Source organism: Aspergillus puulaauensis, chromosome 4, assembly GCF_016861865.1.
Source record: "Aspergillus puulaauensis MK2 DNA, chromosome 4, nearly complete sequence".
NCBI lineage: Eukaryota > Fungi > Ascomycota > Eurotiomycetes > Eurotiales > Aspergillaceae > Aspergillus > Aspergillus puulaauensis.
The window spans coordinates 740,353-766,849 of record NC_054860.1 but is presented as its reverse complement, the minus strand read 5'-3'; the positions used below and the strand labels follow the sequence as shown (position 1 = coordinate 766,849).

The 26,497-nt window shown below is 49.4% G+C and overlaps 10 protein-coding genes across 10 annotated transcripts; 5 read left to right on the top strand and 5 right to left on the bottom strand.

Moving 5' to 3' along the window:
• Nucleotides 1-80: 80 nt before the first annotated feature.
• Nucleotides 81-3,620, bottom strand: APUU_40322S (uncharacterized protein; the record flags this gene model as incomplete). Its single annotated transcript, XM_041703381.1, has 2 exons — nt 81-1,373; nt 1,431-3,620. The coding sequence occupies 2 exons, from the start codon at nt 3,618-3,620 to the stop codon at nt 81-83; spliced, it is 3,483 nt and encodes a 1,160-aa protein (XP_041556072.1).
• Nucleotides 3,621-6,321: 2,701 nt separating this feature from the next.
• Nucleotides 6,322-7,648, top strand: APUU_40321A (putative mannosylphosphorylation protein (Mnn4); the record flags this gene model as incomplete). Its single annotated transcript, XM_041703380.1, has 8 exons — nt 6,322-6,475; nt 6,554-6,563; nt 6,624-6,647; nt 6,702-6,846; nt 6,899-7,210; nt 7,265-7,392; nt 7,448-7,489; nt 7,555-7,648. 8 exons carry the CDS (start codon nt 6,322-6,324, stop codon nt 7,646-7,648), a joined length of 909 nt encoding a protein of 302 aa, XP_041556071.1.
• Nucleotides 7,649-8,716: 1,068 nt separating this feature from the next.
• Nucleotides 8,717-11,199, top strand: APUU_40320A (putative C6 transcription factor; the record flags this gene model as incomplete). Its single annotated transcript, XM_041703379.1, has 2 exons — nt 8,717-9,301; nt 9,367-11,199. The coding sequence occupies 2 exons, from the start codon at nt 8,717-8,719 to the stop codon at nt 11,197-11,199; spliced, it is 2,418 nt and encodes an 805-aa protein (XP_041556070.1).
• Nucleotides 11,200-11,867: 668 nt separating this feature from the next.
• On the top strand, nt 11,868-12,646 carry OST2 (putative oligosaccharyl transferase subunit Dad1; the record flags this gene model as incomplete). Its single annotated transcript, XM_041703378.1, has 3 exons — nt 11,868-12,122; nt 12,239-12,423; nt 12,580-12,646. 3 exons carry the CDS (start codon nt 11,868-11,870, stop codon nt 12,644-12,646), a joined length of 507 nt encoding a protein of 168 aa, XP_041556069.1.
• A 726-nt stretch (nt 12,647-13,372) lies between these two features.
• Nucleotides 13,373-16,178, bottom strand: PRP16 (putative mRNA splicing factor RNA helicase (Prp16); the record flags this gene model as incomplete). The annotated part of the gene is made up of 2 exons (XM_041703377.1): nt 13,373-13,732; nt 13,791-16,178. The coding sequence occupies 2 exons, from the start codon at nt 16,176-16,178 to the stop codon at nt 13,373-13,375; spliced, it is 2,748 nt and encodes a 915-aa protein (XP_041556068.1).
• A 445-nt stretch (nt 16,179-16,623) lies between these two features.
• APUU_40317A (putative prefoldin subunit 2) lies at nt 16,624-17,188 on the top strand (the record flags this gene model as incomplete). The annotated part of the gene is made up of 4 exons (XM_041703376.1): nt 16,624-16,663; nt 16,716-16,806; nt 16,889-17,081; nt 17,156-17,188. The coding sequence occupies 4 exons, from the start codon at nt 16,624-16,626 to the stop codon at nt 17,186-17,188; spliced, it is 357 nt and encodes a 118-aa protein (XP_041556067.1).
• A 742-nt stretch (nt 17,189-17,930) lies between these two features.
• Nucleotides 17,931-18,203, bottom strand: APUU_40316S (uncharacterized protein; the record flags this gene model as incomplete). Its single annotated transcript, XM_041703375.1, has 2 exons — nt 17,931-18,143; nt 18,177-18,203. 2 exons carry the CDS (start codon nt 18,201-18,203, stop codon nt 17,931-17,933), a joined length of 240 nt encoding a protein of 79 aa, XP_041556066.1.
• A 1,461-nt stretch (nt 18,204-19,664) lies between these two features.
• On the top strand, nt 19,665-20,708 carry APUU_40315A (nuclear transcription factor Y subunit beta; the record flags this gene model as incomplete). The annotated part of the gene is made up of 3 exons (XM_041703372.1): nt 19,665-19,821; nt 20,132-20,370; nt 20,457-20,708. 3 exons carry the CDS (start codon nt 19,665-19,667, stop codon nt 20,706-20,708), a joined length of 648 nt encoding a protein of 215 aa, XP_041556065.1.
• Nucleotides 20,709-21,697: 989 nt separating this feature from the next.
• On the bottom strand, nt 21,698-24,246 carry APUU_40314S (uncharacterized protein; the record flags this gene model as incomplete). The annotated part of the gene is made up of 3 exons (XM_041703371.1): nt 21,698-22,817; nt 22,894-24,100; nt 24,180-24,246. 3 exons carry the CDS (start codon nt 24,244-24,246, stop codon nt 21,698-21,700), a joined length of 2,394 nt encoding a protein of 797 aa, XP_041556064.1.
• A 481-nt stretch (nt 24,247-24,727) lies between these two features.
• On the bottom strand, nt 24,728-26,104 carry APUU_40313S (TBC domain-containing protein; the record flags this gene model as incomplete). The annotated part of the gene is made up of 3 exons (XM_041703370.1): nt 24,728-25,623; nt 25,685-25,813; nt 25,864-26,104. The coding sequence occupies 3 exons, from the start codon at nt 26,102-26,104 to the stop codon at nt 24,728-24,730; spliced, it is 1,266 nt and encodes a 421-aa protein (XP_041556063.1).
• Between the last annotated feature and the right edge of the window lie 393 nt (nt 26,105-26,497).

Below are 26,497 nucleotides of genomic sequence, written 5' to 3'. Positions count from 1 at the left end.
ATATAATAAGGAATGCCCATATAACATGCAACCTCTAAGGGGTTTACTATCCTTCGCCCATATACAGTCATAGTTCGTCATCACTCAAAGGTCATTTGGATTTCACCTTCGCCGTCGTCAGCCCACGCATTCTCTTCTAGCACCATCGCACCAACTGCTGTGGCTCCGATCGCTCCAGCCCCGAGAACGCCGGGAGTTGTAGCTGATGATCGTAGAGCGGGCCGAGAGGGGCGGGGATCATCCGGGTGGTACATATCAGGTTCGAACGAGGACAAGGAGCGTTGCGGTGGTTCATGATAGGACGTATCGAACGTCATTTGAATTTCCTCATCCTTGGGAGGAGGGGGTGGAGGTGGAGGTGACTGTGCAGGGGTCGGCTGTGGTGATTTTTGGGCGGGCTCATGGGTTTTGGAATCTTTCGCAGTGGAAGGTGATGGCGTAGCGGGTGAAGTCAAAGGTGGAGAATTCAAATCCAACTTCATAGGGGGCAGAGTTGATTCAAGCTGCTTAACCTCCAGCATTTCCGAAGCTAATTCAGCCTTGATGGCGTCGATATCGAACAGCACACTGCCTGCTGCGTTGCTGCCTGTTGGGCTTTGAGGCGATTCAGATTGATCAACATCATATGACTCCCATGCCTTCTTTTGAGCCAGTTTTCCCCGTTTGAATAAGCCAAACCGTTTCTTCTCTGGCTTAGTCTCTGCTTCTCGACGGGCCTCGTCGATCTCACGGATCAGCTCTCTTTGTCGTTCAGCATGGTTCTCTGGGTCGGGGTCTTCGATTTCCGCAAATTCCTCACTGAGAACCTCCCACCCAACATGCTTTAAGAGACGGGGCATGGCTGCGCGATAGTCCATGTGCCCGTTCACCAGCTTGGTGACGTCCACGTTTTCGAGGCCTGGAATGCCTTCAACGGGTGCTAGACCAGCCACACGCATGATACCTCCGGCAGTGGCACGGAACAGGTATCCTAGGATCCAGTCGTTCGAAGAGTATCCGTTCACGAATCTACCGGAAATCACACCACGGACCTTGAGGTATTCGTCTTTGTTCGCGACCACAGGGGACCCGAAAAGATAGACATTCTCAATAAGCCCATAAGCACCTTTGTCGGCGAGCTCCTTGAGGCAGGAAAAGATGACTCTTGAGCCAAGAGAGTATCCGAGCAAAGTTATCGGTCGCTTGCCCAGGTTACGGTCCATTAGTGAATCGGCCATAATGAGGCCCGCCGAATTGGCACGGGCAAGTGAGACGTTCCAAGGGTTGTCGATTAGATAGGAGAGCTTCGTGAGGATAATGGGAAGTTGTATGGAGGCCATGAGCGCTGTTAGAATGGTGCTTCCGAGCACTTGTTGTAATCCTTGGGTCAAAGCCTAGGTTGGGTTTGTCAGTATCCTGATCGTATGAGGGTCACTGTGTGTAAAACCTACCTCTGTAGCTAGAATATTTATGGTTGCACCCATACTTTTGAGCATCTCGGGCTCCCACAAAACCGAATAGATATCTCCCATGATAGGATCGACAGTACTATACGGCAATCGCACATCGTCTACATTTCCGGCCATCCACCCTGACACCGTGACAATAAGGTTAAATCTCTTGTTGTTGTGCAAAGGACGATATTCGAACGTCTGGACCGCTCCAGTACGCCTATGAGACGCTCTCAGTCCTATTGTACTCCCCGTTAGAGTAGCCCCAGACGCAATGAGAGCTGTACCGCCAGCTCCACCGAGGAAGGCGCTTGTTCCACCAACTCCAATGGTAGTAAACCCGGCGGCAATACCAGCACCGATGACTGGAGCAAGAAGACCAGCCGAGAGACCGATGACCAGCCCACCACCAACAGTGGCCAGACCCATAACCATGTATTTGCGTTTCAGCGCCGACTTGCGGCGCTTCTCCATATGTTCGGACTCATCCCATGTTTCCTTCTCTGCCTCCTCTTGCATTTCCAGGGCATCAATGACACGCTTCTCGAATTTGGATATCTGCAACCACGAAATCTCCATGGATTCTCCTACATTCTCTAGCAATGTCCGTGACCGCGAGTCGTAGCTTGAATCTGAAATCAATACCAGGAAAAGGTCGCAGAGAACTGTCCAACGAATATCGATATCGATTTTCTGGGATGTTGGTAGCTGAGACGGCGTCTGAACCTCTGGAACGCTCCCATCGGGGTGAGTGTCGTACGGTGGTGGGGAATTTGTTTCTGAGGATCTATTGATCTCAGTCGATAAGCTAGACCGGTCCCCATCCTTCAACGTGCTCGATCTTATCGAGGATAGAGATTTCTTGGACAAATCATCTTCTTCGGCTAACGGATTCTTAACACGAGCATTCTCCATGAGCGGCCGGACAAGGTCTTCGGGCTGTACGCCATGCTCAGCGAGTTGCTCAATCATCACTTGTTCCGCCTGGTTGATGTCCATGTGAGAGTACAGCCTCGCCATCATCGCCTGGCCCCATCCTCGGGTTGAATCAAGCGCTTTTTGCTTCCGCTTGCGAGTCGACTTGGTTGTGGGTGCTCTATCCATGTCCCTTACCATCCTGAAAATGGTCAAGCGTGTCACTCCTACATAAGCGATTCTTTGGCTTTCGGTCAAGAGATCTTTCGTAGCTTGCAGCTGGCTCAAAGTATCGCGAAGTTCTTCTCCTTCGTATCCCGCGCCAGTAGCAGCGGACTCCCGGAAAAGATAGCTGGTGTCTTCGTCCATACTATTGATAGACTCGGCATCATCGTCGAGCTGAACCCTGGTATATCCTCTCCCAGCTCCTCCAAGGCCTTGATAAACCGCCTCATCATCGTCTTGCTGTGTTCCACGGGCAATCAGTCGTCCATAATCATCGTAGAGGTCAAACTCGTCTAGCGCGGTCATATCCTTCCAGTCCCCATCGTCGCTCTCTTGGTCTTGTTCGTGATCATCTTTTTCCTTATGCTCATGCAGCCTCTGATGTGACCACTCCGACATGGGTATATCACTCTTCACTGCGTGTTCAGGCCGCGACGATGTAGACTTTCTAGTACCATCCTGGGCTGGCTTTTCGGTATAAGGTGGAGGTGGTTCACGTTCGGTGTCTGGCGGTGGACTCTCTGATGTACGTTTCTCGGTTGTAGATACCGTTACTTCGGTCTCTACTCTGTTGGGCGTGGATGTCTCGCGCTCATTTGATTCGGGAGCTTGAGGGGCCTGGGGCTCCTCGACTCGACTGTTTTCAGGAGGTGTCTTACTATCAACCGGTTCCTCTACTGAAGAAGTCTTCCCGACCCCTGGCTCTGTAGTTGCGGTATGGTTAACAGAGCCAGAGGTATCCTCCTCCGCATCATGAAATTGGTCTTCGTTAACCGTCGACTCGGTATCTCGTCGGGGTGGCTGAGGTCGCGATCGAATTGGTAGCCCGAAATCATCAAAATCCTGCACAGCTGTCGTTTCTTGGTTTGTGGTCGGCTTGTCTACCGGCGCGCTCTGCTGCGAAGCGCCATTTCCGCCTTTATTGTCGTCAGTTGGTGTCTCGGCGTTTTGTGGCGAGGGCTCGTGTGACAGGTCCGAAGTACGTGAGGGAGGCTGATCACCAGGGAGGTCGCCAGAGTGGTGAACGGTGGGAGCCGGGCCCGAGCTCATCCTTCATCGAAAAGGAAATCCCAGAAGCAGTCTTCAAGTTGGCTTCCTTCTAATCTTTTGTTTTGCCCAGTTGGTACCCCCGTCTGAATTCCGAGACAGAGATACGACCCATCCGCGCAAACGACCGCCCTGAATCCTAAAAGCTTGCACTCTGGCAACTTGATTCCTTCTTGTGGGCTATCTTGAATACGGTGTACAGAGCAGTGTGACAACGGTCCGGGCGTCAGGTGTTCGGGGTGGTGTGGATCCGAAAAGGGGTTGGATGGAATATTCGACAACGGATAACTGGCTTCGGAGACTGCTGAGGGGACGTTTGGATGGTTAATAAACAGCAAAACGCAGGAAAATAGAAGAAAACGAGACAGATTGGCGCTGCTTACCTTCTACTGCAGTTATTATTGCTCCAAGAAGTTGTTTCTGTGATCGGGAGGGGTGTCCGCGCGGCGTGAGGTTCTGAAAGCGGCGATCCAACTTTAGGTACCGGTAGATCGAGGCGTGGGGTTGAAGGGCAGCTGGTGATCACGTCAAATGCAATCGACCCCCGAACTCACTAGCGAAACACCAAGCTCAAACGGTTGTTTGATACTAGTGCAGTTCGCATCAAATAGTGACATCGGCTGTCGCCCGAAGCTCCGGTTTGATCTACGGTGGTCCAGGGTATAAATTGTGTACGACCGTCCACAATCGTGAAATCAACCACATTACCGCGTAAGAAATTGGGGATTCTAAATCTCTACGCTAAGCAATCCGAAGATCTAAATCTTTCTCATTAACTCGCTCAAGGCCCATAATGGTGGTGTTTTACAAGACCTCTTCGACTGATAAAATACAAGTGTGATACCTATACCAAATCGCCCCATTCTTGAAGATTGAGAATTAAACCAACAATCTGCTACTTCCAGACCAAATAGGGTTTGACAAGTTATTTATCGTCAAAAACGTATGAAAACGGAAACAAAACAAGGACCTAAGTGCTCAATCAAGGCGTGATGGGCGGATACTACTATATAGTACTTCGTAGTACAAGTATCCGTCTAAGCGACCCCAGATGGGTTCCCTCTTCTAATTTTGTCAACCCTGTGCAGCATTCCGTTAGTTTGCGTTTAGCTGCTATGTATGTTGGTAAAGGGACCGTGGCATACACGCTACTTGACGAACCGCCTTCAACGTCCACCTTCTCTGATCTTGCCTTCTCCCTATCCTGCAGGGACGGCGCTTTATTTCGGTCGTGATGTACGCCTTCAACTAATCGTGACTCGGGGTTGGAGATTGATTTCTGGAAATCATCGTCCTTATCTTTAAAAATTGTCCATGACGGCCGTTAATACCGGCGTTATCATGGCAATCGCGCATCCAAGCTCAACCAAGAACTTACTGGTAGAATTATTTTTTGGACAGTTCAGGTAGATGCGGCATCTTGTACGGTAATTGTTCACTTTAACCTGAGAATCAATTAAGGTCGGTTGGAATAAACTTATACCCGTTATATTCCAGGGTTGATGAAATTGAACGTCATTGCTTCGCCGCGTCCATTGAGAATAGCCATGTGCCCTCACCCAAACATGAAATTCACACAATAAATTGACCTTCACACTTTTATTCGGCCCTAGATTCTCTAGTCCCACGCCTGCATCGTCCATATTCCTACGTGGAGGGGCCATATCGCCATACCATACTGTTGGCGACTCGCAATAATTCAGAGTGGAAGACGAAGAAAGGATAAAATTCAGCTCAGATTGAGGTCAAATGTTTCACTAATAGTCGTTTCAATGTTTATTATCTAGTTGTATCTATCTAACCGCATAAGCGAGTTTTATGCCTATACCTATACTGGTAGACTGGTATGCAGTATACGAGAGTGCTCAGATCGTCATGTTGGTACGTAGAGGGATCTTCAATCTGCTCAGTGCTCAGTGCTCACCACTGTGCCCAGTATATTCAAAACCCCACAGCCGCAGTGAGATGCGCCGATAAGGAGATATTCTGCAGTGCAACCTGAACAGTCTTCGAGCAGTTCCAGCCTTCACAGTTGGTGCCAAGAGGCTGCCCTTCGTCGTTGATTCGACGGACTTCTCTAGGTGGAGCAGTACCAGCGATCTGACGTCGACGATAGGCAGTGAGGCACCCGCTGTCTGCAGAAACTGCCCCCACTGCACAAGCGCATCGTCCATCGTATGGCTGACGGCTGTTGAAGAAAATGATCATCGTCTTCTATAAAATCTGGGGAAATCATCTCCGCGCTCATGAATTATAATAACAACGAGATCCATCCAGACATTCACGAAACGCGCCATGAATTACGAAAATTGCAATCATAGTGGCAGTCCAGTCCCCACAGGGCTGCCCAGGCGCGGCCACTCACAGCTGACTCCGGCAACTGAGCACACGACATCGCCGTTAGGAACCAGAAGCGATGTCGCGGCCTCCTCGGCAGCCCGAGCTTGGAAACTGGGTCTTGGACTTTTGGTGGCTCTTGGATGGACCCAGGCTCCAAGCTCGTGGGCTCTCGTCGCTGCATATTAATAACCTGTCACCCAATGTCTGTTCTCCTGATTCTTTTCCGGCATCCCTAGCTATCATTTCCCACACCGACACCGCGATACTTGGCACTTTAGCATCGTTATCTGAATGAAATTGCCTTTATTTCTGGAGAAGAGAGCCTCGAATCCGAGTGAGTCCGGAACTTGCTGGGTTTCTCGCAATGCGCCCGCTAGTCTTCCCGTTTCTCCTCGCTCTCTTTGGGTTGCTGTCGGTCCACGCGGAGGGTGATGCCGGAGTCACTTTCGAGGATGTAAGGGACAAATTGCCCAAGGTTTATAGCGGGCAGGCCGAGGAATCCGCGCCAAAATATTTTCGTGAGTCTCTTCCCCGAAATCGTCGGTCCAGTCACATTTGATTGTACGCTCAGACGTAACTTGCTAACTTGATATCAGAGGAATCTTCGTATGTTGTCTACCGGTCTTCTTCCAGATGTTCAAGCACGCTAATTTGAATTCCCATTAGCTTTCACTATCATTATGACGGGCGGTTCGTACCCCTAGTCTTATTATTTTCATTTGATTTGACTAATTCCAATTACAGATTTGCGGAGGAACCGCTCCCCGATAACGAAACGCTTCCATATTTATCCGCACTCATCCAAACATACTTATCGACGATGGCTGACCTTCGTGCCGAAACCTGGATAATGCATGGCTCACTTCTGGCTTGGTGGTGGAATCAAAAGGTGACATACTTCGAAGACGTTTAGTTGCGGACATTTTCGCTGATGGGAGTAGATATTTCCGTGGGATAGCGATCTCGACGTCCAGATTAATGAGCCTGTAATTCACTTCCTTGCCGACTACTACAACATGACTGCGCATCATTTCGACCTTCCTGATGTCGAAGGTGGGCGGACATATATTCTGGAAATCAACCCTTACTATGTCATTCGATCAAAATCGGATACAGCGAACGTTATTGACGGAAGGTGGATTGACACTTCGTCCGGATTATTTATCGACATCACAGCTGTGCGGACAGATGATGAGCGCCGAGAAAACGGCGAACCTGGAGCTCTGATGTGCAAGGACTACCATAATTTCGATGTGAGTGCGAGTTGCCAAATCCCAACCGACAGGACAAAGACTGACTTCTTCTAGGAGTCCGAAATATACCCACTCAGAAACACCTACTTCGAAGGGGTCCCCGCGAAAATCCCATATGCATACACGAAGCTTCTTCAAGACGAGTACGGCGCGAAAGCCCTGACCAAAACCAACTACCAAGGGTATGCTCGCAATCGCCTGATTGCCTCGTTATATTATTGCTAACATGTCCCCTAGCCACAAATTCAACGGAAAGACTAGTATATGGGAGAAGATCCAGTGAGTTCATGCTTCTTGATCTTGGCTTTGTAACTTACGCTGACCGCGCTCTTCCTCTTCCAAAGAAACAATAGATTATTGGCGCGACGTCGGAAGGTCCCCGAGATCCCAGTTCGAACCACACCACTTAAACATTTATATGACAGCAATGTCAACTAAAGGCCTGGACGATTTGGCCATCGTTGAATCGCAAATCTAACTATATATAATGCGAACCCCTGTGCATACTGGCGCTTATGGATTTGTTTGGCTATTTTTTGGGGTTATGTCGGCGTTGATTTGCAAACGCGCAGCATGATAGCTTTGTTCTAGGCCTGCATTTGAGAGTTACTGATATCGTGTCGATATCTCGATACCATGTACTGTTATGTTTAATGTATAGATATACTCTGATCGTTTGGTACTTTCGCATCCAGCATCCACTTTTTGGACCTACTCCATATACCTCTATCGACCGTGTAACTGATACGAGTAGCCTCGTTGAGGTTGTATCACAAGGAATGCGGTGATGAAAGTGGCTGGGAAACCAAGCACAAGGCACAGTTCTCGGCTGTCCGTTGGAGAATAATGACGTGACTAAGGTTTATTATCCGTACAACTCCAGTAGAAACAATGCTCCCTGTCTCGTCTTTCAAGCGTTACTAGAAGTGTTGGGATACCTATACGTAGTAAGTGGTTGGATCTCCGGATCTGGGATCTCGGGGGATTCACCGCATTGAGACAAGTCCGGAGAAGGCTCGAGATCGTGGAGCACTAATACCACTCTAGATGTGTCGTTTCCATCCTAAAATCCGACATAAGAGTTGACACGTTGGTTTGACTTGGACTCGATCAGACAGCCTGACAGCCAAATCCTTAGTCAGCGGAATGCGTAGTGCGGGGGCCTGATCGCAAGGCAAATCAACCAATAAACGCGAGCCCCCACGATGAGCTCGTCTTACGCAGTACGATCTCCAGGATCCACTTCCACTTCTGCCTTTGTTCCAGCCCTCCAGGGTTACCGGAGGACACCGAGAACGCCGTCTGGACCGTGAAGCTACCTACAAGGAATACTGAGGTACTGAAGAATGCTGGCGCACTGCTGAGTTTCGCCTGGTTGGCTCCTTACGCTCTCTTTTAGATCCTCCCCTCTTCTCTCCTCTGTCCCCCGCCTTCACCCCCAGCAGCCCTTACATTGACGATGTGGTACGGCGTGGAAGCTGTCACATCTTCCATCGCATAGTCGCCATGTCGTTCTCGCCGCCGATTCAACCTGCACCGGAATTCGGAACCCACAATCCAGTATCCACATCGTTTTCCCAGGGCGATGGGAACGAGAACCCCCCTCCTCCAGCCTCTCATAAGCATGCATCTCAAGATGCTGTAGCCCTGCGGAGCTGCATCACCTGTCGCCGAAGGAAGGTCCGCTGCGACAAAAGGTCCCCGTGCTCGAATTGCGTCAAAGCGAGCATTGACTGCATCTTCCCCCCACCAGGTCGCGCGCCGCGCAAAGTGAAGCGGCAACCGGCTGAAAATGCAGAGCTGCTAACGCGGCTGCGGCAACTCGAAAATATAGTCGAGGCCGCGATGACCAATTCCAATACTCAAGCTACGCCGTCGCCGCCTCAACAACGCACCGATCGCTCGAGCGGCGATCCGCCTGCTGGACCTCAGCCTCCTCGTCATGATGAGGGTGAAAGTGGATGTCCAGCTGCGGCTACGGCCGCGGCGGGGCAAATGCCATCGTTGGAGCACGAGTTCGGAAGACTCGTCATTGAAGATAATCGGAGCCGATATGTGAGCAATCGGTTTTGGGCAAGTCTCGGAGATCAGGTTGGTTATTCTCCTAGCTCGTGTGGTTGTGTGTCAGCTAAATGCTGATGCTGGCTCTGAACTAGATCGAGGAATTGCAGGATATTCTTGACCATTCATCTTCCGATGAAGAGGACCACTCCTCACCAGGGTCGGCTTCTAGCTACTCCACGCCTCATGATGGAATGCTCTTTGGTTTCTATTCTCTTGCCCGCTCTCTCCGAAATTTCCACCCGCTCCCGGGTAAAGTTCCGGTGCTATGGGAAATTTACGCGGAGAATGTTAAACCGTTGCTGCCCGTGGTTCATGGCCCCGCAGCGCAGCAACTGTTCACAGCAGCTGCGCGGGCCCCAGATGCTTTGGATAAAAACAATGAGGCCTTGGTACTCGCTATGTACTTTGCAGCGATCGTCAGCATGTCTCCTGAGCAGTGTATGGCTCAGTTAGGAGAAGCCCGTGACACCCTTGTCGGCCGTTATCGGTTCGCTGTGGAGCAAGCATTGTCCAAAGCTAATCTGTTGAATACCCAAACCCTGACATTGATGCAGGCTGCAGTGATATTTTTGAACGCTGTTCGTCGAGACGATGATACTAAATTCGTCTGGTCAATGTCATCTCTTATACTTCGCCTGGCACAAGGACTCGGCTTACATCGGGATGGAAACAACTTTAATTTAAGGCCATTTGACGCTGAAATGCGTCGGAGACTGTGGTGGCACGTTGTTCTACTTGACCTTCGATCTTCCGAGGACCATGGGACTGATGTGCAGATCCACGATCGAATGTTTGATACCAGACTTCCCTTGAATATCAACGATGACGATATTTCTCCCTACATGAAAGAGCGACCGAAGCCGAGAGTAGGTTTCACGGACATGACCTTCTTCCTCGTGCGGTGCGATATCTGCTATGCTCTTCGGCGGGTGGCATATACATGTCCAAATACTAGCGGTGCTGTTTCAGGACCCACCCCGGACAACTGCGGCAATGTAGTACAAACTGTGAATATGCACATCGAAGAGCAATATCTGAAACATTGCAACATGGCGGATCCGATACAGTGGATTAGTGCGACAGTTGCGCGCCTAGTTCTCACGAAAATGTGGCTTGTGATACACCACCCGATATCACGCCAGGATCTCGAATCGCGAATCAGCCATGAGTCTCGGGAAAGCTTATTTATCACGTCCATTGAGGTTACCGAGTTTGCCCGTTTGATCAAAGAAGACGAGAACACAAAGAAGTGGAGCTGGATGTTTGATGCTTATATGCAGTGGCACGCTATCGCTATGGTGCTGGCTGAACTCTGCGTGCGCCCATTGAGCGCTCTGACGGATCGTGCATGGATCGCGGTAACAACTGTATATGATGACTGGCTACGGACCGCGAAACAGCGGAAAGGGATGCTTTGGAGACCGCTTGCAAAGCTTATGAAACGAGCAGGCGCCCTGAGAAAGAAACAACTAGAAGAATTAGCGGCTCATGTTGCAAATCAGCAAGCCGCTGCCCGAAACGCAATACCTGTTTCCGCGCAGTATGATCGGCCTTCTATAGGATCGCCTTTCTCATCGCACTTTCCGGAACACTCAAGGTTGGTAGCTGCGGCACCACCGATGGATTGGGATCCGTCCCAAGGCCCACTGGACTTTGATATCACCCAAGGCCCTATGGGTGCGATCCAGTCACTTTTCCCAGAAGGTAACTTCTTTGCCACGCCTGCGAACCTTAGCTCGACAGCACCACAGACTCAAGCGAATATGAATGTCCCCATACCCACGCTTAATGAACAACTGGCTGGAATCCCACAAGACCCTTCTAATCCAGCCGCCAATTATCCGGAATGGGACCAGGTGCTGCGAGAGTTTCAGTTAGACCAGGGCAATAACCCCATGGGCGATGTCACTGGGTGGGTGGCTTGACGCCTGCCTTTGACGAATTGACTATCCTTTTATATAATCGGCGCCCATATCTGCTATTGTATATCTCTGCATTATTGCCCTTGGCCTCCGATGCGTTGAGATACCCACATCTATTATCAACAGATATTCGCGGCATGTTTTGCCCTTATATTATATATAAAAGACTGTAAGCCGATACGGTCTTTATGCTTTTCTGGCTACAGTCATGTCACCTAACTAACTTTCTTACATTATATTAGTACTATATGACAATCTTCCGGCGCATAATGGCTCCAGCGGCAGTAGGTAGTACTATTCCACATTGTTGCCATGTCGCTGCAATTCATTCCCTCAATATCATATTAGAAAAAAAAAACCCTAATAATATATTTAATTTAAATCAAATTTCCCAATTAATTTCGCCTAGTTAAATTATGATTCCTGGATAAACCACTACATTGTACGTGAAAGAGAGGGCTATACTTATACCTCCAAGGCAGGTCACGTGCAGGCCACTCTATCCAGACTGGACAGCTTGCCATAGCTCCGCAACTCCAGGCCACGTCCACCCCATTGCCATCAATCCAATCGACCAACCCAGCACCCATTTTTCGCTTTCCACTGCGGTGTAAAATCTCATACCCCCTCTAAATCAACTTCCACAAAAAACCGAAGGAAAATCAACAACAATGCCGGCCAAACGCGCAGCCGCAGCCACCTCCGCTCCGTCACCCTCTCCGTCGGGATCATCAACACCAACCACACTCTCCTCAGGGCCCAAAACGCTGTCCGCGAACTCCTCCGTTCCCGATATCGCCATCCATGTCTGGCAACAGTACATTACGACCACGCCGCAGCGCACAATGCTCTTAGATGCGTTTATGGCATTCCTGATTCTCGTCGGTGCTGTGCAGTTTGCGTATTGCGTTTTGGCGGGGAATTATGTATGTTTCTTCCATATTCTATCTTGCCATTCTTTGAGCTACTTGAATGCTTTTCTTTTGTTTTCTGTCCCGTAAATCCTATCAATCGATGCTAACCCTGGTTTCTTCGCGGACAGCCCTTCAACGCCTTCCTGAGTGGATTCAGCGCCTCTGTCGGCCAATTCGTTCTCACGGCTAGCTTGCGCATGCAGACGAATCCAACTACAGAGTCTGGGGGTAAAAGTTCTGGTCCGGCGAAGGGCGCGAAGATTGTTGTTGGTCGTGGTGAGGGGGATAAGGATGGTGGTGTTTCGCATGAGAGGTGAGATTTACCCCTACCTATCTTTGTTTCTTTCTCTTCTCCATTTTCATCCGTTTGTGGGTGGATGGGATGGATATTGCGGCCACACTAGAATTCGAGAGCAGGAATGACCTTATTTGATGTGGATATGTGCTAATGCATTGCTGTTTTGTACAGGGCATTCGCGGACTATATCTTCGGGAGCTTGATTCTGCATTTCTTCTGTATTAATTTCATTAACTAAGCTGGGATTGGGGCTAAGATGGCTGAACTTGCTTTGTGGCGGAGGACGGGTGGATTGTCTATCTAGGTTACCTTGTCTGACAGGCACCACCTGAAAGGGCTACACTCGAAGGCTGTAGGAAGGGAGTATTTCCCTGGCGGAATTATTCTGGCATGATTGTTTGCTTATGATCTGTGCCTTCATTTATGAGGGCTGGATATTTGTATACCATAGCGTATCTACTTTACGTCGGATATAAGAAAAAATAGCACTAAACTTCAAGAGTTACCAGCTAGGGCTGTTCGGTCTATTTGCAATAAGAACCAAGGTGACCCTAACAGACTTAATATGAATATGGGTATATTATGCATAAGTGATCTAGGTCTATAATCTATTTCCCAGCATGATCGATGTAGTTTTAGCGTTGCTGGGTGGACGAAGGTCATCCACGCCGTGAGGCTCATATCCACGTTTCGGGTAGGAAGGTCGTTTCGACAGAGCCGGAGCCTGTTTTGCTCAAGGAGTACCCGCCATCAGCGGCTTCCTCTGCGTGCAAATTTCCTGGGAATGAACACCCGCTGAGATATCCTAAATATTCAGGCGTTCATAGCTCGATACCCTAAGAGCGCCGACGTGTGGATAGGTTGAGCAGCTGGAATCGTTTGTTGATATCTCCGCAGTATTACTACGGAGATAGACCAAATTACTAGAGGTATCCAGAGAGAAGAAATTCTGTGTACTAGCACCTCAAAACGCGCGTCCGCCCTTGCGCTTGATCTGCGGTTTTTTCACCACACTCCCACCATGGCCACCACCAGAAGGACTATTGCGCGGCGATGAAGTAGCGGTTACACCTCCACCAATCTTCCGCGCTGCCGCAGCAGGCCTGCGCACGACAGACCCAACTTCGACTTCATTCTTGCGTCTAGAAAGCTCTGTTTTCTCCTTTTCGCGCTGTTTGTCGGCGGCGGCGCGTTCGCGGTCCGCTGCGATTTGGCTTTCGATTTCCATGCGGCGGTTGAACTCGATTTCTGTGACGCGGCGGTCTCGGTGCGAGTAGCCTTTTTCTTTGACGGAATAGAACACGCCTCCTAGTTCTGCGAGCCACTAAATAGATGTTAATTGAATTGCCTTTTCCAATTTGAAGGGCGTAGGTGGTACTTACGTGAGGATCAACTGCGGTCACAGTTGACATGTACTCTTTACTTGTGAGGATGAGTTCGTGGTATACCACGTACTCCGGTACATAGCCTAACCCGTAGAGAGCACTGGTTGGGTGTAGCGCCATGCTAACACTGGTGCGGAGGTTGAGGAACTCGCCAATTCCCTTGACTCGCGCAGCTTGGTGATAGTAGCCGGAGCAGATACATTTGCGAATTTCGTCCCAGTCGGTTCCACAGGTGATGAGCGGCATCTTCTGCATAACCATGATGTCGTTGAGCTGGTCGCGAACTTCCTTCGCCTTTCGCAGCGTTTTGGCGTGTAGGAAATGTTTTGTGCACCAATGGTCAGAGTAACCGTTGGACTTCCACTGGGAGTACACGTGGAGGAGAGTTAGGTGATCTGATTCGGGGACGAAGAATTTCTCACGCGCCGCGTCAGACTCTTCTTGTCGCTCCTTGGGTCGGTAGAAAACGTTAGGCACAGACAGCATCGACACAATCGTCAACATTTCCTCGCTGCAGTCGTACTGTTCTGACGCCATGATGATGAGCTTTGCGAGAGGCGGGTCCATTGGGAATGGGGTCATCTGTCGTCCTAACGGTGTGAGGTCTCCTAGGTTGTCAAGGGCGCCTAGGGACCAGAGCTCGAAAAGGGAGGTTGAAATCGTTTCCTGGGGCGGAGGATCCATGAAATCAAAGTCCAGTAGATCTTTCACACCAAGGGATTTGAGAAGCAGCACTGTGTTAGAAAGGCTAGTTCGCTGGATTTCTGGGATCGTTTGCAGGTAAAGCTCATTCTTGTATGCCACTTCCGTATAAAGACGATATGCTTTACCAGGTCCCGTCCGACCAGCTCTGCCAGAGCGCTGATTGGAATTTGCCTGCGAGATCGGCGTAATTTGAAGGGTGTCCATGCCCATTTTGGGGTTGTACACTTTCAGCTTCGAGTAGCCTGAGTCGACCACAAACATGATACCATCCACCGTCAGACTGGTTTCCGCAATGTTCGTAGCCACGATCACCTTTCGAACTCCCGGAGCGGCTCGTTCAAAGATCTTCGATTGTTGCTCAGCCGGCATCTGACTGTAAATCGGAAGAATGCTAAGTTTCGGCGGGTCATTGAGCATTTTCAATCTTTCATCGACTAGCTCACAGGTTGCTTCGATGTCTTCTTGCCCCGTCATAAAAACAAGGATATCACCGGGACCTTGTGAAACGTGGATAGCCAAGACCTGCTTGACAGCGCTATCGACATAGTCCTCGCAGGGGGTGCGAGAGAAATGGACATCAACAGGAAATGTTCTTCCAGGAATGATAAATTCTGGGGCACTACCAAAGAACCTCGAAAACCGGTCAGCGTTCATAGTGGCTGATGTGACAATCAACTTCAAATCTCTCCGCCGAGCCAGTATCTTCTTGAGCAGGCCCATTAGAACATCCGTGTTAAGCGCACGCTCGTGCGCCTCATCCATAATAATACAAGAGTATTTGTCGAGGTCGGTCTGGACAAGTGACTCTCGAAGGAGGACACCATCCGTCATATACTTAATGGCCGTGTTCGGGCCGGTGCAGTCCTCGAATCTGATAGCGTATCCAACAAGATCCCCCAGATCAACTTCCATCTCTTCACTAACTCGCTTTGCGACACTCATTGCAGCTACCCGGCGGGGTTGTGTACACCCGATCATTCCAAACTTTCCGTAGCCATCCTCGTGGAGAAACTGTGTCAGTTGTGTCGTCTTTCCGGAGCCCGTCTCTCCAACAACCACAACCACCTGGTTATCACGTATAACCCGCAAAAGATCTTCCCGGACTGCAAATGCTGGCAAGAATTCTCGTTGCTCACGAAGTGTTTTGCTCTTACTGAAAGAGCTTTGGCCACCCTCGTCCTGTTTTTTCATATGTTGTGCAAACTTATTCCCGCCCTTATAGACATCCTCCACAGGCATTGCGACAGCAGTGTCACCTTCGTCTTCCTTCACCCCCATCAGGTTTCCCAGCGCGGTGCCGGCAACCGTGGTTGCTTCCTGCGCCTGCTTTTGTCGCTCCCGCTGCTGTCGCCGGTCTCGCACAACTTTGCTCCCTTTCCGGCTAAAGACAGCCATGTCACTCTGTGGATCGCGGACTGCCGAGATGGGCTCCAGCTGCTTTGTGAAGATCGTGCGGCCATCGAGAAAAGGTGGGCGAAGGTCATGGACAAGTAGATGGACACGAGTGCCCTCCTCATCTTCGGGCATGAAATCGCCATCGAAATCGCGTCTCTGGGCGACACCGGAGGTAAGCATCCGGTTTGTCTCCCAGTTATCGATATCTTTGCGCTTTGCATCGCGGAGTGGCGCCGGAAGATTCGAGCTTTTCTGCCTTTTTGCGGGAGGCTCGTTTGACGCCATTGTGAAAATGGTATACCAAAAGTATAGCACCCAAATATATCTTCTCAAAAGGTGAAAGAGTTTGTAATATCCAGAAGGTTCACCCTCCTGGCGGTTATTGAAGAAAGTTATTGGTCAGAACGAAAGCCGCGGGCTTGATATGAGAAATCAAACAGTGCAAACATGGTATCGCGATCACGTGCAATATGTTCAGGTAGCGACTGGGCTCCATTGGCAATGGATTTAGTATATCCTACGCTTTTATTTAATTGTAATTTTAATATAGCACCGGATGATATGCTCGAATAGTCCGTCACTGCCGTTGTGGTTGAAGGCACAATTTCCAGATATCTACAGTGTACTTCGTAGCTCAGTGAGGCTTGGCTAAAAAGTGGCCGATAACAGTCCGCCCCGCATAAACGATTCCAGATTTGCACTTACACTGCGCAACCAATACACAGACAAAATGGCTAGTCAACAGCAAATCAATCCAAAGAAGCAGCAAGGTACGCAGTTAGCGCGTCTTTTATTTCACGATCTGAGGTTAATGTCCACCAGAGCTTCAAACCCAGTACACCACCTACAAGAACACCCTCCAACAGCTTGCCCAGAAGATCGGAGATATTGAAACGGAGGCTGAGGAGCACAAGTGAGTTTTATTCCGATGTGTTCTTCTGCGACGGCCCCCATAGAGTTCTTAAATTGTCTAATACTAACACCTATGTGTGCAGACTCGTGATCGATACCTTAGAACCCCTGCCTCAAGACCGGACATGCTTTCGGATGGTGAACGGAGTTTTAGTTGAGCGAACAGTCAGCGATGTTTTACCTACGTTGAAAACAAATTCAGATGGTTTGAAGCAGGTGTTGGAGGAATTGCTGAAGTCGTACAAGTTGAAGCAGACGGAGATGGACAGTTGGAAGGTTTGTCCGCTGGCCGTGCGAGGCATATCCCTCCATATTGTCAAGAGGGGAGTTACTGACCTTTTGCACAACAGAAAAAGAATAACATTCAGGTTGTACAACCATAAGATCATGATTTATGAATAAAATTCCGCTTGTTGCTTCGTGGATTCCCTCTCTAAACCGAGTGTACTATATACGTACTTGATCGCAGATGCTTGCAGGCCAAAAGAGTTAGCTATTATATTGGCTTGCTAGGTATCTATGTATAATGTTCGATACAGCAATGATTCCTGGCGTGCTTAATCCCTTGAACACTAAATGTTCAGGTCTCGCGACTTGTCCATCGATATTCTTAGATAAAGTCTCCGGGAAATGGGACGAAGAGAGGATGGTAGGAGAAGGATGAGCCATCCTATGCACTTGTGCCTAAAGGTCAAGGCTGACATGATTGATTTATGCTGTCCAAATGACAATTGTCCGCCTGAAGCAATGCAAAACCTTGCATGAGTTCTCTAAGAACATAAATTTACGTCATTTTCATCCCGCATGCTTGAGAGTCCAAAAGACATGGATATCCTATCTGAGTTAGTGGGTGCATCATCCTGGCCAACCGTGATAAGGCGTCTATGCATCCATTAGGCGCACATGGGAGGTTGCCTCCCGGCCCTCGACTGAGTTGGCGATTTGACCAAGCCCGATCACGCAATACGCAAGTGTTTGTCAAGAGTATTAAAGTGAGTCTCTGTTTTCTTGGCTGCAGCAGTCCTTTGAGTGATGAGGCTGCAATCCTCGATGGCAATTTGGGGTAAGTGCACATCCGATACGCACCATGCAGCTGGCGTCATTGTTGGCCGCTTCACATCAGCCTTAGAGGGTTAAAAGTCGAGACCATACGATGTCGGACTTTTCGATCTGAGGTCTAGGCTCTGGGGGTGTAGATTCTAGAAACGTAGCGTAGGCGCTCTGGGTAGAGTCTAGGACACCACTGTGAGCGACGTCGATTTTAGTTGCGAAGGCTACATGCTGCATATTTTTCCGCTCGTCCCATCTGAGGTATGTCTTGATTTCATCTCCTGTTTGCTGGATATCAACTACAGTTGCTGGTTAACAAACGCTGATCATGTTAAGCGGGAAGGACATGGTAGAACTCTCAGGACTGGCCTGTTTGTTGAAAATGAGACCAAAGCTGACGGAGATTTTCATCCCACGGATGAACTGATAGGACGTCAGCCTGCGCCTAAGCTGATCCCTGACAGGATCCGAGGCCAAGGATATGAGCTGTCGAACCATCTGCGGCGGCTGCTTGTGGATTTGGGTGAAACCAGCAGTTTCACCCTGCTATCATGATAAAGATAACAATGATATTCATGACAACGAAAATACTGTGAAGTAACTACTCACTATTCACTCTGGATGCTGCAGCCGGTGAAGTTGATGATGTCAGGAACAGTGAGGTGCACCCCGATGTGAGATCACGTGTGGTACAGTACAGATACAGCCCCCCGCCTCCATTTCCTTCATTTGCCGGGTGAACCATCCCACGCTTAACCCTAAACGGCAGTTTGGGAGGTATCAAAACGTTCCAGGGCTGTCACGGAGACCTAATCCTATGGGTTCAGACTTCAGAAGGCAGTTCAACACATCCCCTGCAGCTCTTCTCCCTCTTTCTTCCCCTTCTCCTCTCGAGCATTATTCAATCCAATTCATCCAATCGCCGAAGCGTCTGCTGCCAGGTCTGTTCTTTTGTTCAGAGGACGACCACCTATATTGTCTTCGGGGTTTCCTGGCGTTGTTTCGCGTGTACTTGGAATCTCCATCAGCCAGTGATCGTGCTCCTCAGCCAGGGACTTCTGGTTCGCCAATTGCCTGCTGCGCGCATCGCGGCCGTCTCCAGTAATTACCTACCCTATCTCCCACGCCCCCCTCCAGCAGGCCAATTATTTACTTGACACGCCAGATCTATTCCACAAGCATTTGAATCCTAAAAGAATAACCCGACAATCGCCTCGTGCTCTTTTGCTGGATTGCCCTCCCACCTGCGCAACGTGCCACTGCCAGTCATTGGCCCACAGCGTTACTTTCGGATCAGCCGCCCTGAGCGCATCGCTGACGTTACCCGTCTTTGCCGCTACTCATTTGTAAGTTATCCCCAAGACGCGTCCGCCGAACCAAGCAGGGCGTCTTGAAGTTTCCAAAACCCTAGCGCGATGTCCCCCATCCCTGGGCATCAAACTGTGCTCTCCCGCCCAATAAACAATTTAAGAAAATATGAAATAAAAATAAAAAGGCCCTCTGGTCTGCCTAGCGCATTTTCCATGTCATCGGCGAATGAGATCCTCCCCGCATCTCATTTTCACCGCGAGGGCAGAGTTGTCATGGACGCGTTTGCCAATCCCCCACACACCCTGACTACTGCTTTTTGTCCCTGTTCAGGCTGTTGTGAAGCAACTCGCTGCCCAGCCAGATACGCTTTGCTTTCTTTGGTTCATGAGCCTTGATTTTGCGTGGTGTACACTCTCTGACGTGGATGCCAACAGAGCTTAACCTAAGCCATTCAATCTAAAAACGGAATCGCCTACACTTTCGCCAACATCTAAAACCATGTCGTCGGCCTCTCCCTCCAAGGAACCTGAGGTGGAACAGGACCCTCCATCCGGTGAAGAACAGGAGCAAATGGATAAGGACCAAGATCTCCAAGCGCAAGGTCAGGGAGAGTTCGAGGTGAAGGAGCAGGATAGATGGCTACCAATCGCAAATGGTTAGTTGTGTCCCCTTGCAGCTTTTTCTGTCCCCCTGATTTGCGCGTACCTTGCGTTTATCTGCTGCTCGATTGCTGTCGCCATACTGTCCGAGCACCACTGCCGTTCCAATACATTTTTTTCGTTGGTTCCAAATGCTCTAGCCCTCATGTCTATCCGTTCAACTCATGTGAATATCGTTGGATATATCACGCTCGGTCCATGGACGCCGTTGTGAATCAACTGTTGCCCCTGTCTTTCAGTTTCAACTATGGCCTTTTCCAACATTGATAAAATAGCATTGCGCACACTCTGACAGTTGCTATGCAGTTGCCCGAATCATGAAGCTGGCATTGCCAGAAAATGCAAAGATCGCAAAAGAGGCTAAAGAGTGCATGCAAGAATGCGTGAGCGAATTCATCTCCTTTATTACTAGCGAAGCATCCGAAAAATGTCAGCAGGAGAAACGCAAAACCGTTAATGGAGAAGATATTCTGTTCGCTATGACCTCGCTTGGGTTCGAGAACTATGCTGAGGCGCTCAAAATTTATTTGTCGAAGTATCGAGAGGTAAGACCTGTGCAACGTCTTTGGACAACCTTGGCTCATCCTCGGGTGGTCTTTGTACCAGCGCTCGAATTGCTAACCACTTCTAGACCCAATCCGCAAGAGGGGAGCATCAGAATCGACCACCAAGTAGCGGATACGCCGGAGGCGGACCCGTTGGTGGGGCTGGCGCTGGTTCTACTGCTGGGCGTCCAGCGGCGGGAGCGTTTCCCGATGCAACTGATAGCACGGGCAACATCCTGAACCAAGGCTTGGACCCTTCTGAACAGGATGCCTCAGCTTACGGGTACCCGCCCATGGTTGGTCAGGGTCATAACGGAGCAGGTGGTGAATCCTATTAATCCCGGCAATACCGACGCACAGGTAACTTCTTGACTGTCCTAGCATCACATACAAACTCCCGTTGCAGGGCAGTCAGGCTCTTGTTCTTCAGCAGGTTTCCTGTTTGAAAACGACCTTGATTTGCATAATGAGTATCATCGCAGTTTCTGGAAACCGCTCTCTGTACGGCGTCCATATGGTCCGGGGTATTTATTTATGGGGACTTATTCACCGGAGTTTCTTAGTCGATGGAACACAGGACAGGGATTTGACGAACTTTATTGTTAGGATTTAGCGCTTCACGTTCTCGCTCCTGCTTGTGCTGGCCCCCTTTTGTCACTATTCCACTACCCTCTTCTCGAGCTTCGTTGCTGCTTGATTCCCTCAACTTGTGTCAACGCGTTCCAGGTGTGCGCCGGCTTATTGCAGATGTGGTTCTATTCAGTGTTGCGTTCATTATTCTGGGTTTTATGGGCTTTTAAATAATACACGGGCGGTTGATTATCAGGAAATGAAAGTTTAGATGATAGATAAAGCAATTGAACTTGACGTCTTACAGGGTGGCTATAACTAAGGTTTTTTAATGGAATTAGAAGTAAAATGAAGGCTGAGAGCTAATTCAACCCCGACATACTACCAAGACTACAAGCACCAGGTACGTACCTGCTGCACGTACTCAACCTTCCGTTCTCAGAACAATACCAAGTACTTATTTGATGGGCAAGATAGTTATGCTTAGATAAATAACAAAAATTACATATATGTCCAAGTTAGAAGGCAATAAGCAATCATGTCCACATTAAAAAGAAAAGGGGTCAAAAAGTACATCAGTGTATCATCTAAGACTATACCAAGAAACGCCAAAATGTTTTCCAATGTTTCCTACCCAAACCCAACAAACCAAAAAAGTTTGTCGGACACACACGTGGTAAGAAGCTAAATAGTAAAAAAGAACAAATATAAAGTGCGATAGGTGCAAAGCGCACAGATGTATCTATATCCCCGCAAATTAACCATGCATCCACCCACCATCCTGCAAGAGATCCGACATTGGAGTCTCCTGCCAATAAATCTGGCGCCATTCGTCTTCTAATTCGGTAATTCCCTCCATTGCCGAAGGGAGAACAGGCCCCTCTAGGTCACTGAAAGAGAAAAGTTGACGCCAGTCGAGCAATTCGCGGTGATTTTCAACGGAATCCATGGGGGTTAGGTTATTAGTGGGAATCCAGGTGTCGAATGGTTGAGCCGTATGCGGGCTTAATGCTGGAGGCTGCTGTGTAGTGGAATCAGGAGTAGGGACATCGTAGGATACTTGTCCGTTTGGTTGGGAAGAAGGTATAATGCTATTCGCGGGTATAGATGTGTTATTAAGATTTGCTGAGTTGAAAACTGCAGACGTGTTTTTTTGCTGAGAGGTAGAAGTGTTGTTATTCACGCTGTTGTTGCTGAATCGGCCGGGTCCTTCGCTGGCTGTATTTGGGCCCTGAAGATCTTCTTGGAGCCGTCTAGATTCCTCAAACAACCGTAGAATAGTGCTCGCATGGGACCAGAACTGGGCCAGCTCGCGTAGTGAGTATGAAGCCGAGTCAAACCGACGGAGAGCGTTGATAGCGAGAACCGGATTGGAAAATCGTAGCTCAACCCGTACTTGAATCATTGCCGTAAATAGTGTATGTACGCCAGAGTACCAGAGGAATTTAAGTCGATCATGTAACCGAAGTTCCTCGAAGATGGATGCAATCACACCCGCGGCCGCACTGCAAATTTCGGCGTCGTGCGGGCCGTAGTCGTCCGAATAAGCCGAAGCCCTTGGATGGGGTCGATGGAGAAGGATTAGGAAATTATTGTAAGTGAGGTGCAGCATGGCAGACCAGGGATCCATATCCGACGCCCGCAGACGTAGTCTATCTGGAAGCTTCAGAGACCAGTTTGCCAGTGCTTCATCAGCCTCGGGCAGCGCAGCTTTTCGACGTTCAGCGCTAGTTCGAAGGCCGAAACGCTCACGAACAATATATGATATCATCGTACACAGCTCTGAAAAGTGAACAACGAACTCTGTCTGTACACGCGGACCACACCCTTCAAAGTCCGAAGCGGTTAACGGTGACACATCGGAGTCCTCGAGATTTCTAAAATTGTGGTATGTTAGCGCATTGTTAAATAAGGAATTTCTACAACTTTAAACGGCGGTTTAGGGGACCTTACATAGCTTGAGGTCGACCATATGACAGAGACACCATCACATCAAACTGCACTAAGATGTACCACAGTCTTCTCCACATTCGGCGATCCCGAGGCACGAACCTGCTGCATACGGGATTACGATGCATCCCCAGGCCAGTCGCGATTCTAGCAGCGAATCCGATCCAATAGTGTGCATTGGCGGAAACATCGTCATCGGCCGCATCCGAGTGCCAGGTCATTAAAAGTGCGGCTTGGACCAAAATATCACGGTTTCGCTCGATTCTATAGTCGATCAACCACTTCGCACGGCGAAAGAAGATCTCCTTGAGAGCATCGCGTTCGGCCTTAGGGCGTGTAACATGCGCCCCAACTAGTAATATAGCCTGCAGAAGGAGAATCGGTGGAGCATCGGCCGGATCCCTATTGCGATACTGTGTCATGAACAAATCTTCGTCGACAATTGGATAGCCTGTATTAACATTCGCAAAATAGGCTTCCACAAGCTCATCCGCAAGGGCAGGCTCGGGTAACGTAAGTGCGTCAACGAGTAGCTGGTCGTGGCCCGTTCGTAACTGCCGTCGAGGAATCTCATTGCCCGCAAAGTGATATACATCGTCGCCGGTGTCCCGTTGCTGGCGAATCAAGAATGACATATTTGAAAGTTCATGTCCGACGTATATTGCTCGTACGCCTCTTTGAATTTCCCGACTATCTGAAGCCTCCTCATCAATCAAATTGACAAGCCTTTTTTCGACGTCTGCGCGCGATTCTCCTTCAGATGCATCAGCGGCCGGGGGTCGGCTGTATTCGGTGGAAGCCGGATTCAGCAGGACGTTTTGATAACGATTACCATTGTTAGGGTTATTATCGCTCGATGTTTTAGTATCATATATATGATTAGGGCTTTTAGCACTCGGGGCGCGACTCGTAGTGCCAGGTGGGGTTGTGATATCCGGTTGAACAGCACGAAATGCAGTTGTAAAAGCATTGGGCGCCACCTCCGTCGACGGCGAAGTGGGAGAAATTGACTTTGAAACTTGTTCGTGACTAGGCGGCCGGCAACGGATCGGAACTGGGTCTAGTATCGATCGTACCGCCAGGCGTTTCTTTTTCTCGTGAATTTGACAGTCGGTCTTGCCAGCAGACCGGCAATTGGAGCATGGCAGCCCTACAAGACGGGCGTCACATCGTACTTTGCGGCGGTGGCAGTGAACACAGGCCGCGGAACCTTTGCGCGCAAATTGTTAGATGTCGTATACAAGGCAAAAAGGCACATTGGTGTCAGGTTGGGCTCCTGAGGTACTTGCCTGACTTGCGCTTATTTACACCATTACCGGAGGGTGTAACGTTGGTGGGCTGCGCTGCGGAGGACATAGCCGAAGCATTGACGAACCTATTAGGGCCTGCAGACTGGCTCCTTCATTATCCGTGATCGCTGAATTTATTCGGAGAGGTTGTGTGAGCCGATGACGTTCAGGACATGGTTTGCAATGATTCATTCGTCTCAGAATTGGCACGAGGAAAACGAACGGCGGCGGGCGGGAAAGCGGCGGAGGGCGATAAGAACAAGGCGGGGCCCCAGTATGTCACGTGGAATGCGGAGAGCAGATTCTAGACTAATATATACGGGCACGGATATGCAGGAAATAATAGATACTATAAATTAATTAATATACTGTTGCATATAATGGCGCACCTGATGCCACCTAGTAGAACTTATTTAGAGTCATCATGCCCGGTCATAAGGAGCGCGAACACAACGTCGGGCGATGGAGATAAGTGCCTGCTTATTCTACGGTACATAATTGATAAGGTACATATAGTCTATACATTTTTCCTCTGTCTCATTTCATCATTAATCAAACACGGATTGGAGCCGTCCCTGGAAATCCATCCTAAACCGATCGAGGTATGACAGGATACTGTTGTCGAGTCCCCTTTTCCTTAACCAGACAGACATGGCGCCGACGAAGACAGCGACAGCCACGGAGCCGATGGTGCGTCTGTGGCTCCACAAAAATCCGATGAATTTCTCCCTTCTCTCTTCGCCGCGAAGGTGTTCTGTCTGTTTATGAAATAGTTCGACGGCTGCGCCCGTAGACTGTGTCCTGGAGCCATCTCGGGTCGTTTTCAGGACACTGCACCAAGGAATCCTTCTCCAGGCTCCAGATGGTAAGGATTCGGGTGGGTAGTCATGGAAAAGCTGCACCGCTCGAGATATGAGGCCTTCCAGGTCAAGGGGTTGTGGCAGTTTTGAAAGAGTATAGTGTAACATTTCCGGTTCGTCCTCTGGAATTTCGAGTAACTCCTTCCTGCGTGAGAGTACGATAGCAACAAAGAGATATATTGAGACAACCGGCTCCCAGGCTAGGAAGAAGTCAAAGAGTCGCGCAATATCACTATACTCCTGGATATCGTGTGCATACAATGTGAGGGTTGCGGAGAGTGCAAAGAAAGGTCGAATACCTAAGAGGCGCTTGTGGAGGGCCTCGTCGGCCTTTTGGATTATGGCTGGGATGAGCTGCAAGTGCTTGACTGCCGGCGAAAGCGACGGCAACATGTAGTCCCTAATCCGGAGCATGGACAGTCGAGCAACAGCTGGAGCGGATTCATCTTCACCAAGGACTAATAGCAAGACTTGCACAATATCATGGTAGCCTTGAAAATAGCACAGCATAGGGTAGTTCCGCAGAACTCGCTTGATCACTCGTGACAGCTCGTTCTTTTTCGAGGATAATACATCATCAGAGCCTGTGGGCAAAATTTTAGCATTGGGTCAGAATTTAGACATAATGTACTAAGGACCACTTACATTCGGGATAGTATACAAAGGAGCGGTTCACATCCAGTCGAACTTGTTCTTCATCGCGATGGGGCGATAAGTCAGACTCAGGCGAAAGCGTGCTCTGCGCGCTCTCGTCGTACTGGAGCAGGATGGGCCCTTTATTGCTAATTAGCGTTTTAAATCCAGCAAACTCGTGGGTAACATGCAGGCTAATCGTCTGAGCTCATCCTTAAGCAAGCCACCTTCAGATGTAGCGTGTGAGATCAAGGCATCTATGTCGCGGAGATCGCATGCCCTCCGGATAGCCTCGACTTTTTCCGAATCGTGAGCTGATTGTACCTCAGAGCTGTGCGCAGAGTCGTCGGTCATAGCATCAAGCGCCTTTTCGGATGTCTGATTTTTTGAAGAGACACTCCTTGTTCGTGGAGGTTTGTGCATATCAGCCATTTCCCAGGCTTTGTAAGAATATGTCAAACCGAGTTAATGCCTTCAAGTTGATAATAAGAGGCAGACATATAATTAGAAGCCAGACAACGAAAAGAGGCAATTCCTTTGCTGGCGAAAAGTGGCTGCCACCTCACCTGCCGCCTGCTGCATATAGGAGGCTATCCTAGTTGCTCATATGTGGCCGTCGTTCGGAGGAGTGTTCACAACCTGACCATCAGTCGCTATTAAACATTCAGAAAGTCAATCATGGCAGCCAGATGAGCTTACATCCCGTTGAAGAACAGCCCGAAGGAACGAGTCTGAAACCGAGCGGATGGGAGTTCAAGGGAATGGCGATGGTTCCTGCCTAAGGCTTCAATAAATGACGCGTGATTATTGGTCCGTCCGATTTTT